This window comes from Sander lucioperca, chromosome 3 (assembly GCF_008315115.2).
Source record: "Sander lucioperca isolate FBNREF2018 chromosome 3, SLUC_FBN_1.2, whole genome shotgun sequence".
NCBI lineage: Eukaryota > Metazoa > Chordata > Actinopteri > Perciformes > Percidae > Sander > Sander lucioperca.
In genome coordinates, this window is record NC_050175.1 from 2,182,409 (window position 1) to 2,201,180 (window position 18,772).

Sequence of the window (18,772 nt, forward strand, 5' to 3'; positions counted from 1 at the left end):
CAGGACGCAAAAAACGAAAGTTACTGTTGCACTAGTCTGGACATCTTGCCGTGCCAACCTTGCAATAAAGGTTTCCTAAATGCCCTGTATATAAATGTGATGTCAGCTTACTAATTGATTGCGGGTTTTGTGTAGATTTGGACTTTTATACGTTTATTCCACTTTGTTTAAACAGCGAAGTGGAGAGGCCTCGTTCACCTGTTTGGAGCTGGCTGGGGAATGTCACGCTCGTATCGGCCTTGCTGGATACACCGTGACTCTGTTTGTGGATCTACTGATCGCTGTGGATTACTTTTTTTCGTGTCATTGGATTACGGCAAAATACAGATTTTTTTTCTCAACGTGTCTTAACGTTTTATGGTGAGTTTGGAGAGGCATCTCAACAGACTGTAGGTCCAACACTGATGACAGTTACATTTTAGTTGAATTTAAGCGTCTGTCTATTGCGTTCCAAGACAGCCGTGCCATGATTGGATTTCATAAGGGAGAATTGTTAAATTGTTACAATGTAACTTAAAAACTTTAAAAATAAACATATATGTTTTGGAATATAATGTTCAGCCTCGGCAGCTTTACCTATGTGCTAAAATATACAATGACTGAGGAAGCCTAGTGACAAGTCCATAGCAACCAGTGTTGAATTACCCAGTGTCCTTTGCTGAATGGTCTCAATGTTTTATTGTTTTATTTCATATGAATACTAGTTTACTAGAGGAGGAACTTAGTATTTGAAGTAATGCAGTAATGCATGAAGTGTGCATTTAGTTTCCATGCTTATTGTGTTTCCACAACAATGTTAGTGAGTAAATCTACTGAAATGGCCCCCACACCATAACAGAGGAGTGGGATGTGTAAGATGAGAAAGCAGAGGTTAACTCCTGTATGTTATGGCTAAAGGGAGGATCATTCCTCTTTTTCAAATCATTTTGGAGGTTCATAGAAAAATTATTACTAGCGAGGGGAGGGTCAAGTCTTTTTAGCCTAGAGGTCCTAAAACTCCTCTGGTGGCCCCTTAATTAAAAAACGAACAGTCCCTTAGACAAAATAAAACGGCCTAAGTCCCACTCTTGACATAGGCCGTTATACTAAAGGTGTAGAATCATGTGAGCTGTTCAATTTAGGATGTAGGCAATTTTACCAGAGGTGGCAAGCACCATGAGGAGATGATTCAGGCAAGAAAATCATTTTTGTCAAACAATTACTTAGGACATTATTTTAGGAAGGCGACGATATAGGCATACATGACTGGCAATGGTTTGACCACAGTTATAGGTGAGGATGTGTGTTTTTAGTATTCTAGTTAAATATTTACCAGGGCAGTATCTGGCATATAAATTATAGAGTATGCAGAGTATGTGTTTAATTGTTTTGTTCAAGACAAATTATAACAATTAACAAACACTCAGAATGTCCCTTATGACTTGTTTTTATTATGAGAGAAATATGACTTTACATCACCCCAAGGGGGAGAATAAAACATAAATAAAACATTCTTACAAAATGTTGCAATAGATCACAAATGAAACAATATTTTACATTTGATTGGTTTTATACATAAATCATATTTACATATTTGTGTTTGCCCTTTTTTACAATGTTGGGAATGAAACAATTCTGTACCACTTTTATAGTACAAACATTTCCTTTGTTTCAAAGCAGAGGTATAAAAGCTCTCCTCTCTCTCCTGGGTTCTACTCTAGTGCATTTTATCCTTTAGATTTAAGGCTGCGCAGGGTTCACCTGATGGACACACTCGTCTCATGGACAGCCCAATCATTTTCAGGGGTGGGGGGAGTTCATTTTCCTGACTCGTGTCTGCTGATTGTCCTTTACAGAGAGAGAGGTTTGTGGTTCTGTCGGTCGCTTCCTCCAACCAACTGTAGACCTTCTTTTTTTACACATTAAAGCTGCTGCTGACTGGTTTCACTGAATAACCAATTACAATCTCTGACAACTTATTTGTTTCTGCAGTCAATTACAAATGCCGTGGGGAAAATGTGTGTGAGCCCACGCTCATCACATTATCTCTGTACGGCAATGACCCGCTGAGAAAAATATGCAGGGAGAATATGTTAAAAAAAAAAAACTAAAAAAAAAAACATTTAAAAACAATAGTTTCATACTTTCTGGTTGTTGTTGTGAGAGGGAGGGAACTCATTTAGTCATATGTGCAGTGCTCCCTAGTGGTCAAAACACACCTAAAGCAACAGAAAAAAAGACCATTCCTCTCCATTTCTTTGACAGGATTACACCAAAGCCATAAACAAAAGACATGAAGCTACTAATTGGCTGGCCCTGTAAGCCTCTTAGAAGACACACTATAATAAAACAGCCTGGACATGAAGTCAAATCCTCAACACAGACGTCAAGTTATCAAACCAGCACTTAAACACAAGACAAAAGAGGCAGCAAGAAAGCAGTTCAGTGGCACTGCTCTGTAGTTCCTTTTTTTAACTTCTTCTGTTTGTACTTCCTACCTGTCCAGCAGGTAGTGTGTGGCCCACTATCTGGGCATAGTGGGGATAAAACACAGGCTTCAAAATTAAGACAGGTCAGACAGGTCACCTTGGAAACGTTATATTAAAGCTACCGGCCCCTATTTCCATTTCAACACTAACCAAAAGGAGCCGCAGCATCTTTCATGTACTTAAACACATTATCTCGCTTTGGATATTTGTTGCTTTTCATGAGCATCAGTGCCCTCTATTCAAAAACTCCACAGAATAGAAAGACCTCCTCAATTGATATTTCACACTGATAACAAAAAGCATCAACATATTATTACCAAAAGTGCTCAGCAACACTGATGAGTGTTGATTCATTTGTAATGATCAGACACTCAGGCGGTACCTGCTGAGCAGGTTTAGTCATCAGACGTCCAAAGAGGGACACATAGCATCATTTGGTGTTTTTAGTTAACGTCCTTTTTCAGTTCCTCTAACCAGCTGCTTTTTACCTAAATTAACAGCCTCTGTTTCCTGAAACCATCAGCTGTTATCAGAAGTGAAAGAGGGAGGTTGAAAGAGAAAGTTGAACTATTTAACAGACAGAAGCCATTAGTATGCTACCTGCAGAGTTACATGCAATTAAAAAGCAAAGGAAAGCCCCACTCATCAGCGCTCAGATGAAAGATGAGGGCTGGATAAAAGCCCACTGACAGGCAGATACAGCAGGGATCAAGCTAATATCCATCCAAGGCTCTAAAACACACTAAATTATACGAATTGAGCCATTAGACTTTGGAAGATATGTCTCAATCTGTTCATTACTGTTGAGTCTGGGAAAAGAGACACACATCTGAAGAGTGTCACTCCAAAATGGAAATATCCATTATTCAAATAAATTAAAACCGAGCCAAGGAACAAGATTGATGGCATAACATCTTTAAAGAGGATTACTGATGGTATTTCAATTCAATTTTGCTTACCAACCGGAGACAAAATTAGTGGACGTAACCAAATTTATTACTCAAATAGTGAGTAAAGGAATGCTCAGCTGCAATTTTCTTTCAATGTGGATCTATACAGTAGCATTTCTGAATGAAACATTGGACTTTTAGCTTCCATAAATAATATAACAGCCTGTTGGTGTGGAACTTAATACCAGAATGGACTGTTGAAAAGTTGGGACCATAAAAAAACACGCAAACAAAAAGGCAGTGGAGCCTGTGACATACTTGGCAGAGCGTGTGAGGCAGCCTACTGTGAACTCGAAATGAAGAAATGAATCTACTTCACGTAACCATGGTGTATTTTGGAAGAAAAAAAGGAACAGAATACCCCAAAAATGCTGCTATTCCATGTTGCCTATTTTTATGTACTGCAAGTGCAAATGTATGCCAACTTGCACACCATAACAAAATCCCTAAAATGTTTGTACTTTCCAGAAACTAGAAGCAGAGGATTTCAATGTAAAAGAAAATATATTTTTGTCTTTGTATTGCATGTAATGTTAAATTTCTCTTCGTCATGATACAGAAAAAAAGTATTTTCAAGGTGATTCAAAAAGGTGCCAAAAAGCCTGGCAGTAAACTGCAGTATTACGTATGCAGATGAATGTATTACATCCCTCTGGAATGGCTGTGATGGGTTGATGATGTTGATGATGATGATGATGATGATGATGATGAGGAGAGACACTTCTCTCAGCAGAAGAAGATCTCTCCTTCCAGAGGAGGCTCAGGGAGGTGCTGGGGGTCTGGAGTGAGGAGAAGAGGCAGAGTCAGTGTCACCGTTACAGGAAAGGATTCTGATGGCTGATCTGTTGCAACGTTTATTCTCCAGGGAGAGTTAGCGAGCAGCATCACGCTGCTTCTCACTAATCAAACCTCATCACAGTGCACCGTGCCGTCTTTGAGATCCACTTAAGAACTGGCAGAAGCTGCCTCAGTAAGAAGGCTAATGTGCGTCAGAGCCATCATTTCATATCTAGAAATGTATTTCTACTCTCAGGTGAATCAATGCCTTTCACATTAAATGTATTTTGTATGCAGCCTGTACTGTACATGCACTGTAGGGTTCAATGTGCTACTGTTCTATAAAGACAGGGAGAACCACAGAAATCCTTTTTAAATACAGCGCTAAACCAAATGTACATACAGTAACTATACTATATTTTCATAGTTATACCCAGGTGAGGTCAGAGCCAACCAGGGACATCTCCACCCTAACTTTAGGCTGTTAAAGCTCCTTCTAAAATGTATGATAGCTGAATAATTAACTTTTCTGACTAATTCAATAATGCAAAGACAACATCTGAGCTGTGTCCCACAGCCATGCTACATACTAAGCAGGTATTTAGGTAAGTATTTAGTGTGCACAAAAAAAAAGCACATTTATACTAAAAAGAACTTTGTGTATGATGTTGATGGACACCCACAATGCAGTACACAAAGCAAATATACATCAGAAAGCAAAACTATAAACATTTTTGAAAAGCATTTGCAGTCCGTTTAGTTTAACTGGCAATGACAGTCCAAAGTTGCAGTTTGATTGGCGTCTGTCTGTGCTTGTTTAGTGTCATTTCAAATCAAGTAGATTGATAGCTTGTATATGCAATACAAAAACGGCACAGTAGAGATTAGTTTATAGTACATACTGTACACATTTAGTATGTATTTGGGAAACAATGACAAGACTCCAGAATCACAGAACATGAAGATGAGCTGGTGCTAGGACCCAACAGAAACTGCTGTACAGTGACCTGGGGAAAATGGTAAAGTACAGAACAGCAGGCGGTGTCTGCATACACTATAGGATAAAGGAGATAAAGAGGAAGCATGACGCAAGCTGACACTTGAATAACAGGATTACAGTATACAGTATTGTCCTCTATTCTCAAAAAGAGAATAGGATACAAATACCATGTTCAAACATAAACTTTCATAGGCAATATCTTCATAACAACAATGTACAATTTTACATTTGTTGACACTCATCAAAGTCTTAGCCAACACTCATTTCTTGGCTGTTTTTTTTTTTAAAGCTTCAGGGTGTAACTTTTTGACATTAGTGAAAGTCCGTTACATTCCAGCCATTGCCAAATGAGTTGCTACAAAGCTAATTAAGACTATCAGCTCCACACAACTCTCTCTGGATTTCTCAGTATGACTATGTTCAGAAGATTTTGGCATCCGGCGACTTTCCCCGCGCAGAAACTCAAAAAAACTCTACTGAAGAGTCAGTCATGTTTTTTTTAATCCTCCATGTCCTCCTTGGCTACTAGCAACTGCGTGGAGGAGGGGTGCGATAATGGAAGGCTTGTATCATGTGGACACTTACACAGTGGTGTTGTCCTTAATTAGAATTCCTCATGGGGGCGACAGAAACTACGCATTATAGCTTTAAAGATTTTCACTGGGAACACCCCTAGCAGAGGCTTACTCTCCATAATATGCATCTCTGTTCAGCCCTGGTCATACCTTAAACCTGCATTCTCTCTAATGACCAGCAGGGGGCGACTCCACTGGTTGTAAAAAGAAGTCCATTTGTATAGAAGTCTATGAGAATATGACTGTACTTCTCACTGGATTTATTAGTTTATGGTCTCAATAGCTACTTTTCAATCTCCATAAATACAGCATGATGTTCACTTTGTAAATGATGGACCCATTTATTATAAAATTGACGAGGGCGGGGCTACCTTGTGATTGACTAGTTGCTACCACGCCGACCTAGGATAGAGTCTTAGCAATGTGTATCCCTGACACTGTGTACATTTAAATAGCCGTGAACTTGTTTTGGGTGTTTCATCTTAAACTTTGACCCTCTCACTGTGTGTTTTTACTTCAAGAAAGTTATTTATGACACTATGGTCACCTAAAAATGTCTCGTTCAGTGTTCAATGATGCACCTGGCTAAACAAGCTAGTAGCTAGCGCTAGCTGGTAACTGAGCGTTTAGCTTAAAACTCGTCCAAATATGGTCACTTATGGCTCCAAAAAAACAAGTGAGGCTTCAAAACGGTAGTCCACAAACCAAATGAGTGACATCGTGGTGTTATGTCCACTTCTTTTATACAGTATATGGTCTTACCTGATATCATATCTACCCAGTTAGATATTTATTATTAAACACAATGTAAATCCCTCCTGTTCAGCATTCTCTACCTGCTGTCAGTGTGCTCCCCCCTTTGCCCTTCTTCTTCTTCTTCTCCTTCTGCTTCTCCTCTTTGCTCTTGTTCTTGGCCAGCTGCAGCAGGCTCTTTGAGATCTGGTTGTTGGCATCGCTGCCTTTGAGGTTGCTGGAGGATGAGGTAAAGGGATTCAGGCCTTTCCCTTTGGGCCTAGACCGCTGGGGCTGCAGCTTCAGCAGGAAGGGGGAGGACAACTCCAGCGGGTCCAGCTCCAGAGACTGGGAGCTGCCGGGGAGCTGGGACTCATCTGACGTAGAGGGAGTCCTCTGGAAGTAAAGGTAAGAAAGTAAGTGAATATGTATGAAAAGGAGCATATTTTACTGCTAATCGTGAATAAAAGATGAGCATAAATGTGACCATAAAAGAGTTTAATGGTGGAAAATGAAGAAAAAACAAATGTTGATCTACATATACAGGTTTTGGCATAGAAACATAACTCTGCTGTTTAGATTGCAATGCAGCACTGTTTCTATTTTATATGGTGCCAGGAGCTTTTTTTAAAATCACTTTCAAGAGGATCCAGGTTCAAGCCTCCATTGCAAGTATCCATAAACACCAACCCTGCTTAAGTGTCATTGAGCAAAACACTGAGCCCTTCCCAGCTCATTGAGAGTTCCCCTGTAGCCCAGGGGCAACAGAGAGGCACTTCTCCTACAGGGAGCAACAGATCAACATAGCATTACTGTTAACATTTTTAAAGAGTCCCTTCTCACCTCAGACAGGCGGAGCTCCTCCATCTTGTCGTACTGGCGCTGCACAGCCTCTCTGTCCCTCTCCAGCTTCCTCTGGGCGTCTCTCAGCCTCTCCAGGTCTTTCTGGTACGCCTCCTTCTTACTCTGCAGCCTCTGCTTCTCCTCCTCCAGCTCCTTTTGCTGCTTCAGGACCTCCTCCTCCTGCAGTGGTTGGGAGATGCATTGATAGATTTATTGAAATGGTACAGTTCAAAGACAAGATAAGTTATATTGTGTTCATTGATATTACACATCTGTAGGTCTTAAAACTAGTGTGAAGATCCATTATGAATATGTAAAAAACTATTACAGCATTTTACAACTGATTTGTGTCAACACAAGAGAGCTTCAATTTGCAAAACTTTTGAATATGCTTAATTCACAACATTGTGTATATTTAATGACTTTGACTTCATTCTCTTTAAAATAGAGTCTGCAGAGGCCATTTCTCAAGATGATACAAACAGCAATAAGAAACAAATGGGGCATTTATGCAGAAGTCAGTATTTGAAAGGATGTAAGTAAGAACTTTATTCATTGAAGGTGCTGTATTATTGTACATATTGATTGAATCTAAAAAGTCTCAAATCTGGCTTTACACTGCAGTAAATCCCACATTCATACAATGAAAAATATGATTGTCCTTTTTTATTCAAGGTGCTAAACCTGATTTCAGTCAGTTGAAAGTTGTATAATCTAAAATGCAGTAAGCTACAGAAACAATGTCAAACTGGAAAGCATACTGTAACATTAAACCAATTTACACTACTGCAGCACACATACTTTACTGTTAACATTTTTAATGAAAAGAAAAAAGGAATTAAATTGCTTTGCTTTTAGTAGCAAGTCAATTTGGCTTAGCATTAAGAGTTTAGCAAATTGAAACTCTGTGGTAAAACTGAGCCAAGGCAACCGTAAAATACTGCAGTAGGCTTATGAGGGTGGCTTAACATAAGCAAAAAAGACTAATTGCAGTTATTTGTAGGAACACCATTAACTAAAAGTGCATAATTGTGAGACTGCAGCCTAGAAGGCCTCTACCCCGTGCAGTTTAGCCATCACACGCCATCAGCAAATTCTAAAAGCATGTGAGTTAGCTGGCATAGTATGCTAGCTTTAAGCTAACCTTTCACTATTAAGCTAAACTGTTCTATGTTTTGACATCCTCCTCAGTGAAACTCAACTTTAAAAGACAGTTGTGGAAGTTGTAAGATTTTTCAGTCAAACATGTTTTTAAATGAAGCCTGCCATCCCTGCAGGACACTCTGAATGTCTTGCACAATATTACATTGGAATTTATCAGGTAAATAATTGTCTTGGTAATTGGTACTGTCTTTTTTGTCTCTCTCTATTATGGCTATGATTACATTGCACCTGAAAGTATCTCAGAAATCAGACGTTTTTTCTCCCTCTTTGTTTCACACAAGACGTGACGTCAAACTCCCAAGAAATTGTTTTGCACAATACTACATTGGAATTTATCAGGTAAAATAATGTACAAGGTCATTTACTACAGTATAACGCCATGCCACTATCAAAACAATTGACAGGGGTTACATTAAGAATTACAACATATTAATAAAACGCAGAACTGCTAGAAAATGATGCATAGTTACCTGCATGTGCACCAGCCCCTCCCTTTCAGTCAGCTGCTGTTCCCTCGTGTCCCACTCCTTCTCCCTCCTCCTCTTCTCCTCGGCATGAGCTGCCTGCTGTCTCTGCAGGGATGCCAGCTCCTGCCGCTGCTTCTCCAGGCTGCGCTGCTTCTCCTGTTCAATCAGCGAGCCGGGCCGCGAGGACGCCCGCGATAAAGACGTGCAGGAGGAGGAGCGCTCACTCAGGGCCTGCCGCTGGTCCTCTATGAAACTGTCCTGTTGCACCACCACCGCCTGGGAGAGCCACAGTCAGAGCCACAGACCAGATAGATTAGGTCAGACACATCACTCCTGGTATTGTCCATTTTGTCTCTCTCTATTATGGCTATGCTCACATTGCACCTGAAAGTATCTCAGAAATCAGACTTTTTTCCCCCTCTTTGTTTCACACATGACTTCTTTTCAAACTCCCACTAACAGAAAAAAGCGTCACAGAGTTGCATCATTTCAATTCTGATCTGGGGCACATGTATACATTGTGTGGAAGCCATCTTACCTGCAGAGTGCTGAGCAGGAGATGCAGATTGGAGACACTGTGGAGGACCTGCTGTTGGAAAAGAGAAATCACTGAGCATCATGTAAACTGAAAACATCCTGGTTTGTTCTCACTCTGTCCTTCTTTGAATGAAGAAGACAGCCTGTTTGATGTTTGATTTGCAGCAATAAGCTGCACTTGACTGCTTGTTCAAATGCACCATGGATGAGAGCAGTGCTTCGAATTAAATGTTGACTTTTCCTTATACCAAGATCTAGCCGTGGAATTCATGTAATATGAATTCACTAGTGGATCCTTAGTCAAAGCCAGCATTAAACTGACCTGATGTGACCTTTTCTTCATCAAACACTGACAAAGAGACAAGGCCACCGAGCATTCAGCTGCCACCAATGTTTACTACACAAAATGCTCTAATTAATGTTCACTGGGAACTGCAGAAAACAGCGTTTACTGTCTAACACATCTGCACAAAGTGTTGTGCACAGTACCAGTGTCTTTTGCAGGTAAAAATAAATTATTTCCTGTTAAATAGTTAACTGGAACTGTCATTGGCCTGTTTAGGTTAAATGAATATGATCGCAGAAGTATTTGAATTCATCTGTGTTACTGCATCTTTTCAGAACTTCTACATAGTTCATTTATAGAAACAGTGTTACCAAACATATAATGTACTTTAGGATGGTTATGTTAAGAACGGAGACGGAGCTATAGTAACACATTCTGACGGGTCACAGATTTCAGAAAAGCCTGTGTTATTGTATCCAGCCAGGTAAAGGGTAGCAGGAGATGTCTTTATATAGGCCTAATTGTATTTTAATTTTATTTGAGAAGTTATCTGCTGTAGTTATGGCTGATACTGGGGCAGGACCATCACAGGAAAGAAGGAAATTAAACGAAGAACTAAAAGCTAAAAGGGAAAGGGAAAGACAAAGGGTGAAACCAAGTCAATCTCGGTCGGGCTTTAACAAATGGAGACAATTAGGGGATTGTAAATGATTTAAAATGTTGCAGAATTGGCCCTTAGGTATGTAATATGTCTATTTCATTCAGAAAATAACTTTAGATTGTGCGATGTGTGTGCGATAGTGGGTCAGTAGCCTAGATTAAATTACGTCCCCCTTCCATTTAGTGCCAAACTGTTATCCCTTTTAGTCCGTGTTGGCCTACTATTTTCTTTTCCCTTGTCTCCCTGTAACGTTACTTGTGTAAAGCGTCCTTGGCCCTTGTTTCATGAAAAGCCCTTTTTAAGTTATTAACAACACATCAACACAAACTGAAAGTTACATAGCAACTTTAAGTGAAATATCTTCACAACTTCTGGATGGATTGACATGAAATTTGATACAAACATTCATGGTGCCCAAAGAATGAATCCAACTTAATTTTGTGGTTCTGACTTTTGTGCAAGCACACCACGTTTTTCACTTAATTAGTGACATATCACAACATCTCCTGGATGGATTGGCACATTTTTTCTTTTTTTAAGATTGTTTTTTGGGCATTTTAAGCCTTTATTTGATAGGACAGCTTAGACATGAAAGCGGAGAGAGAGGGGGAATGACACGCAGCAAAGGGCCGCAGGTCGGAGTTGAACCTGCATACGCTGCGGCAAGGACTGAGCCTCTGTACATGGGGCAAACACTCTACTAGGTGATTTAACCAGGCGCCCCAGGATTGGCACAACATTTTGTACTCCCCAGAGGCTGAATTTTAAAAGCTTTGGTGATGACCTGACCTTTCATCAGCACTATGAGCAGGTCAATATTGTTTTTTAATAGTTGCAAAATTGATTAATTCTAATTACTAAATGTTAGCATGCTGACACACTGCATTACAATGGTTAATAAAGTAAACCTAACACCTGCTAAATATCAAAATGTTAGCATAATTGTTAGCATGCTAAAATTAGCCTTTAGCTCAAACCAAGTTTCACAGTAGAGCTTCACAGACCTGCTAGCTTGCCCTTCCTTTCTTTTACGGTTTACTTTGCTGGCCATGTGCATTTGTTTGCCATTTTGGTTTTTATTTATTAGTTAAGAGTTTCAAATAATGCTACTAACATCTAATGCCACTAATACAAACATCTACTGCGCAAAAACTACTTCTACTGCTGCTATCTACTGTTCCAGCTTAGCCTATACATGTATTGATGCTGAGAACGATGACGGTAACACAGAGTTTGGACAGTTTCCATGTAAACAGCAGCTGTAATTGAGTGTGAGGCAGGAAGTCAGCGTTACCTCACTGTTCCTTTTCAGCAGCAGCAGCAGGTTGGCGTTTCCTCCCTGCATACAAGCACAAACACACACTTAGTACTGTACAGCCAGAACACAGTAATGCGCACACACACACACACACACACACACACACACACACACACACACACACACACACACACCTTCTAGTTTGTCTCACTGTGTGTGTACAGTATGTGAATGTGTGAGTATGCATACTGCACAATGTATGTAACTGAATGTGATTATAGCTGCACATGTGGGCGTGCTGTAAACATCTAATTGTATCTGGTTATGATTATGTACCACTGATACAGTAATACACTAAGAAAACCATAAACTATTTTTTAATATAACATAATGCTTGAATTAATACTCTGCATTATTTCCTTAATGATTATTCTGACTTCTGCAAACACTTGCTGTTTTTACTCCTGAAGCCCCTCTGAACTTTGGCTCAATGCCCAGGATAAAATGTAAATTAAAATAAAGCAAAGCTTTTTGTTCAAATAGTATAATTAACAAGGAATGGTGTCAAGTTGGTTCAGGGACAACAGAGACTGCTTTTATTGAACAGCGTACTACCGTAGCTTGGCTCCACTAAAATGTTATAAAAGATGTGCTGGATATCTGCAGGATATATGACTACAAAGGCTAGCATCCATTGCAATTACAATAGCAGCACCTAAAGGCCGCCCATTCATTTTCTATCCTATCATCATATTGAATTCTTATACAACTGATGGTCACCATTAGCAACAGGGTCTGGCAGGAAGAGTCAAGAGGCTAATTCACTGGAGGAAGAGAAGCGGCTAAATTCATCTTAATGGTGTTGTTAATGGTTGTTGGAGGACAAATGCACCCCCACACATGGCCTCAGGTTTTCATTGAGGCATGGGGGCGTCGCAGCTTCAGAGTCGAGAATAATTGGCTGCTGAGATGCCGACCTTCTTTAAAACACTGTCGGACTCCGTCCTGCGCAGATCTCCCGCCGTCTCGTCGCTCTCGTCGCCGTCTCCACCTGACATAAAGGCAAACCACAGGAGAACAGATGAACCAGGCAACAAATAATCCACGTTCAGGTCTACTGCAAGATAATATGAGAACAGGGGCACAATGAAATGGAACATGTATAATCTTTTAGTATATTAAACAAAAACAAACAAAACAAACAAACAAACTTTAGTGCTAATTGTCACATACACACAGTACAATGTAGTGAAATTTCATTTTTGCAATTCAACACATCCAAGTACAGTATATTAGGAGCAGCAGACAGCTGCCACTCTACTTACGAGCCACAAGCTATATATATATATATATATATATATATATATATTAAATATTAATATTGTATAGGTATACACTATATATAGCGCCGACAGCGGCGAAGACCCTATTGAAACTGAAGGAATTATTATTATTATTTTCCCGGCAAATGAATTGGCTTTTTGAGGGGCTTAACATATTCAAAAACTCACCAAATTTGGCGGTCACATCAAGTCTGGTGAACATTTACGTATTTTAAGGGTTTCGGGAATAGGCGCACAAAAATGGCTCGCTAGCACCCCCTACAAAGTTAAAAAAATTGAGCCCCTGCAGGGCGTTTAACGTAGACTCACGAAAGTTGGTACACATATGTAACATATCAAGATGTACAAAAGACGTCATTGAAGCCATACCCTAAACCCAACAGGAAGTCCGCCATTTTGATTTCAAAGTTCGAAATTAGTGCGATTTTGGCCATTTCCACATGTCGTACTTTAACAAACTCCTCCTAGAGATTTCATCCGATCAACTTCAAATTCGGTCTGTGCCATCTTAAGACATTAAAGATGAAAAGTTGTTAAAAGAAAAACTTTTCGTCATAGGGCATGGCCGTGGCGGGGCGGCCATTTTGTGCGTTTCGCCATCAAAACAGGAAGTGGGTGTAACTTGAGTGTACATTGTCCGATTGGCTCGAAACTTTTCAGAATTCATAAGAGTCCAACCCTGAGGACAAATAAAGGCCGATACTTAAGTCATAGCGCCCCCTAGTGGCAACAGGAAGTAGGCCTAAAAGTCAAGGTGCTATACTTTAACGAACTCCTCCTAGAGATTTCATCCGATGTACTTCAAACTTGGTCTCTATCATCCCAACACCTTAAAGATGAAAAGTTATTAAAAGAAAAAGAAAAAGGTGTGGGCGTGGCGTGGCGGCCATTTTGAGCAATGAACAAAGAAATTGTTGTAACTTGAGTGTACGTTGTCGTATCTGCCTGAAATATCTCACGATTGACAAGGGTCCAGGCCTGAGGACACCTACAGGCCAAAATTTACTTTTGGTCATAGTGCCCCCCGCTGGCAACAGGAAATGCGCTTTATATGACAAACATCATCCGATTTACATGAAACTTATAATGTTATACTTTATACTTTATATTATACTTATACTTTAACCACGCCCACTTACTCAGGCCACGCCCCCTTTCATAACATTTTAACCGTTTAAGGTAGAGTCTTGTGTGAGGTGTCATTGAACTCAGCAGAGAGTTCCTTCTTCATTGGTGATGGTTTGGCCCGCCCCCTATGTTTAAGCCACGCCCCCTTTCATGATCGATGACCCATCTAAGGTATAGTCTTGTCTGAGGTGTCATTGAACTCAGCAGAGAGTTCCTTTTTAATTAGGGATGGTTTGACCCCCCCCCCTATGTTTTAGCCACGCCCCTTTTCACAGCTAATGAACTGTATGACGTAGAGTCTTGTGTGAGGTATCGTTGAACTCAGCGGGGATTTCCCTTATCATTGGTGACGATTTGCGGTGAGTGCCGCACAAATGCACGGTCGCAAGAAGCGGTGTCCACTGGTAACCCTGACGCGCACAGAGGCGAGAGGGCCCGTCCATCGCTGCTTGCAGCTTTAATTTATATAATGTCTTGATTGTTTGACATAATGCCTCTGATGTTAATATGTGTTTATATGTCTGCTTTTTGAACTGAACTAAATAAAGGGTAAATATATTTTAAAAACATTACACTGACAAAAACATTTTCAGTTCTCCAGTTACTGCTACTGATGTAGAAGTCTGGACCTCTTATGGCTCAATGGCTGCCACAGTGCCAGTAGAGTCCCACTCTGAGCTTACAAGCCACCAGTTCAGAGGTATCGCCCCAAGCCATGTCTCCCTCAGGAAGCATCAGCTCTGCTCTCCAAGTCCCCGTCTAAAATGTTTTATCTAACTGCAGTGAACAAGGGCATTGTGGGAAGTGCTGGGTGTGGAGCCTGCTGTTATGTGACCATGAAAAATCAGCAGTGTCACCGCACATCAATCATTCAGTCATTGAGTTGATGCAGCTATATGCACGGACCGCACCAGCAGGTCAAGGTTCAGTGTCTTCGACTGTTTCAGGCTTCAGACATGTAGTCTGGCTGACCACTTGGCCAGTCTGCAGATTCTCTCCATAAAAAAAACAAGCATGTAGCTCTCAGCTCCAACTTACTCTTACTGCTGTGCATCTGGTGGCTGTCGAAGCCTCCGAAGGTCTCGGCCCGACGGGGCAAACACACCGGCCCCGCGCCTCCTCCTCCTCCCTCCTGGATGCTGGCCATCGCCCCGCCCAGGCTGCCGTTCACCAGCCCCTGTAACGTCTCCACTGTCACACACACACACACACACACACACACACACACACACACACACACAGCAATGTCAGTAAGTGAATTATCCTGGCTAATTGAGTTACAGTTCAGCTCTGCACACATGAATCCTACAAGGCACTTCTGCTTTCAACCTGGTATTGGCTCCTGTTGCTAAGCAACTATTGACAACCTGTTTGAACCACAGAGCTCTTTTACTAAACGTTTAAATATCTTAACCATCTGAAAATATATAAACTCTGGCAAGAAATGTACAGTACTGGTGTCAACATATGTGCATAGACCACACAGCACTGCGACCTTTCCATTGAAAATAATGAGAATCAAATGTTGTGGATGTGAACTCGCAGTAAAACATGATAACCTCAGCAGAAGAAATGACATTAATGCTGCCAATTCACATACCAAATTATTGCCCAAGGCTTCAGAAGGAGGTGGAAAATACATTCTGTTATAGTGCAGCTAACCCTTTCCTGTGGAAACCAATACACATAAGTTCTCCTTCATACATCTTCCCTGCATCAAGAAGTAATTCTTAGTAAATGTCAGTAACACTAGTAAACTGTAAAACAACTTCCTGTGATTTTGTGATCAACTACATCTTTTTTGTGAAGCATTGCCTGCAGCAGTACATAGAAATCATTAAAAACTAGCTGCATCTGTGCATACTAGCTCACAGCTTGGACCACTCAGCTCTTTCAGGTAGCAACACCAAAGACAGTTTTTTTTAAATTAAGTGAGTGTGTATTATTAAGAATGCAAATACACAGAACACAAGATAGCTCTGTACATCCAATGTTCCAACAAAATAGTAATTTATGGCATTTTTCCACTGCTAGTACCAGCTCTACTCGGCTCGGCCGCGGTGCCCCGTCCTCCTTGTTCCATTGCAGATTTAGTACCTCCTCATATGTGAGGCGAGCTTGGCTGGTCGTCATAGCGACGCCGCAGGAAACTGCCATGACCTAACACGACACACACACAGAACGTAGAAGGTGTGTTGTTGTTGCCAGAAGACACATTTAGTTTCAAAAGAAGTTGGAGGCAGCAAAAAAAAACACAGCTGGCTGAACTATTTAAAAATGGGGAGTTTGTTCAGGACACCCCCGTCTGTCGCTTTCACGTCACCTTTTGGTATCTCCTCAGCTCGCTTGGAACCTCGACTGAGGTGATACTAAATAAAGTACCTGTTGGCAGATACCAGGGACTTTTTTTCATAATGGAAAACCAAAAAAAGCGAGTAGAGTTGAGGCGAGTCGAGCTGGTACCATGTAGTGGAAAACGCCATTAGAACAATACCGCACAGCAAGAGACAATTAATAGCAAGGCTATTTTTTCTGGATCGTTTGCAGTCAAGAATTCTGGCAAGAATTGCCTTCAAGTAAGTTAAGAGTCTAGTAAATAATTTATAATCTAAATATTTTCTTTTTTAAAAAATCTCCAGACCTGGTTGGTTAAATTTAAAGTCAACTTAATGTGCAGAGAATGTGGTGTGGTTCTTGTCTTCCTTCACATTTCATTCTCTCTTTAGCACAATATACAGTATCTCTCTTACTTCATGCTGCGTTCTTCTCATATACATTTGTATTTATTGTAAGGATCCCCATTAGCTGATGCCTAGACGACCAGCTAGTCTTCCTGGGGTCCAAAACAATATTAAATCAGACAATATTAAAACATTTCATGACATACAGAAAAGAAAAGAAACATAACCATATCTGGTAATAAATAAATAACAAGAAAGTAACCACAAAAACAACAAAAAAAAAACATATGTTTATATATTACAGTATATTACATAGCTAACATCAAGGTAGCACACATAGACAAAGAAGAAAAGCTAATATTTTCAACCACAGAATAAGATAAAATATTAAACCTCAGGATGAATGATTTAAGTGAAAATTTAAAATGTACTTTTCCTGTGATGAAATGTATGTTACCTGGGATGTTAGTCCACAAAGAACTTGCTCTGTAAATGAACATTTTTTTGATGAACAGGGCCACCAAAGCACCAAGCAGAGCTGGAATAAAATCCTAAAACACACTCTGACTCCTTCAATGTCTACACTCTCTTTAAATCATCTTAAAACATCAGACAACTGATTGCTTTTTGTGGATGTTTTCCCACTATGACAAGTCAAATGTTTTTATGGTTTAGTTTAATGCACATGTAACGGATTATTCAACTGATTAAAAAACATGTTATGAAAGTTTCTATGCACACAAGTAGGTGATGAAAACCATTTCTCTAAAAACAATGGCAAGTTAATTATTGCAGTCTGGCTCGCTGATTTTACCCACAATTTGCATTTGAAAAAGCCCCTTAGTGTTGTCTAACACACTGATGGGCATATTTCCTTCTTCCATGTGAGAATGAAAACAAAACAACCTCCGGTAATACTCCCATTACATTGTGTATTTTTTATTGATAAAAATCTCATGCTCTCATGTGACATTTGACTTTAAGGAAGTTTCAGTTTTCAGCTCTAATCATTTCCTATAAATACATGGTACTGCCTCTCTGTCTCTATATTCAACTGAATCATTCTGTGTCATTGTTAAGAAAGCATGATGAGCAATGCATCTACAGCACATACATTATAAACACTCTCTGTCTCTGTCTTACCTTCCTGCAGGGCATCCTTCATGATAGACGCCCCCCTGGGTGGCTCCAGGCTACAGGCTGACCTGAAGAAAGGCTGGACCTGCTGGCAGACCTCCTCGCCTGGGGTCGAGCCCTCCCACATCCCCCTGAAGAGCTGCACCTTCTCCTCCAGCAGAGACACGATCTCTGTGTCCTTCTGCCTCAACAGATCTGACCAGCAGAGACAGGCAAGAGAAAAAGAGACAGACCGTGAGGAAAACATTTTAGTGGTATTTGGAGCAAACTCCTCTCGGTTTTCTTTCACACAAACACTCAAAAAAGTGTTTCTCTCACCTCTCATCTCCTTGGCTTTCGTCTCCAGTTGTCTCTTGTCATCTTCCGTCTCACTGGGAATGCCTTCATCCTCATCTTTATCCCTGTCCAACCAAAGGAAAAAAAGATTTGGTTTTAATTCTAGTGAATTATGCAGGATTAAACATCTACAAACCATCATCTACAGCAGTTCAAAATCACTGATAAAATCTATGTTTACATCTATGAGTAGGGATAAAACAATTAATGTCTGAAATGAATGGACAAAGACTTTGATAATTGAATAATTGTTTAAATAATTTATCATGCAAAAATGCCACTATTTCCTGACATTTTATAGACTAACCAATTATTTTAGAAAGGATTTATAAAAAAAGAGGTCATTAGCTTCAGCCCTCTCAACAACCAATCAGTGTGAACAACATAGGACAGTAAACAGGGATTAGACAACCCTGAGAGAATGTTTGA

General features: G+C 40.2%; 1 protein-coding gene across 13 annotated transcripts in view; it reads right to left on the reverse strand.

Annotated features, from left to right (window-relative positions):
• Positions 1-1,621: 1,621 nt before the first annotated feature.
• LOC116057226 (A-kinase anchor protein 13) overlaps positions 1,622-18,772 on the reverse strand; it is a 106,636-nt gene continuing 89,485 nt past the window's right edge. For 9 of the 13 annotated variants that reach the window (XM_035999130.1, XM_035999131.1, XM_035999132.1 and 6 more), the window contains 10 exons: positions 18,326-18,408; positions 18,014-18,202; positions 15,228-15,380; positions 12,696-12,769; positions 11,755-11,799; positions 9,515-9,565; positions 8,980-9,252; positions 7,346-7,528; positions 6,607-6,898; positions 1,622-4,197 (listed from right to left, as the gene is read on the reverse strand). In XM_035999130.1, coding sequence (XP_035855023.1) covers positions 4,145-4,197; positions 6,607-6,898; positions 7,346-7,528; positions 8,980-9,252; positions 9,515-9,565; positions 11,755-11,799; positions 12,696-12,769; positions 15,228-15,380; positions 18,014-18,202; positions 18,326-18,408 — 1,396 coding nt within the window. In that variant the 3' untranslated portion in view covers positions 1,622-4,144. The remainder of the gene's footprint in view (positions 4,198-6,606; positions 6,899-7,345; positions 7,529-8,979; positions 9,253-9,514; positions 9,566-11,754; positions 11,800-12,695; positions 12,770-15,227; positions 15,381-18,013; positions 18,203-18,325; positions 18,409-18,772) is intronic. The other 4 variants (XM_035999136.1, XM_035999126.1, XM_031309621.2 and 1 more) reach the window with 3 other exon arrangements.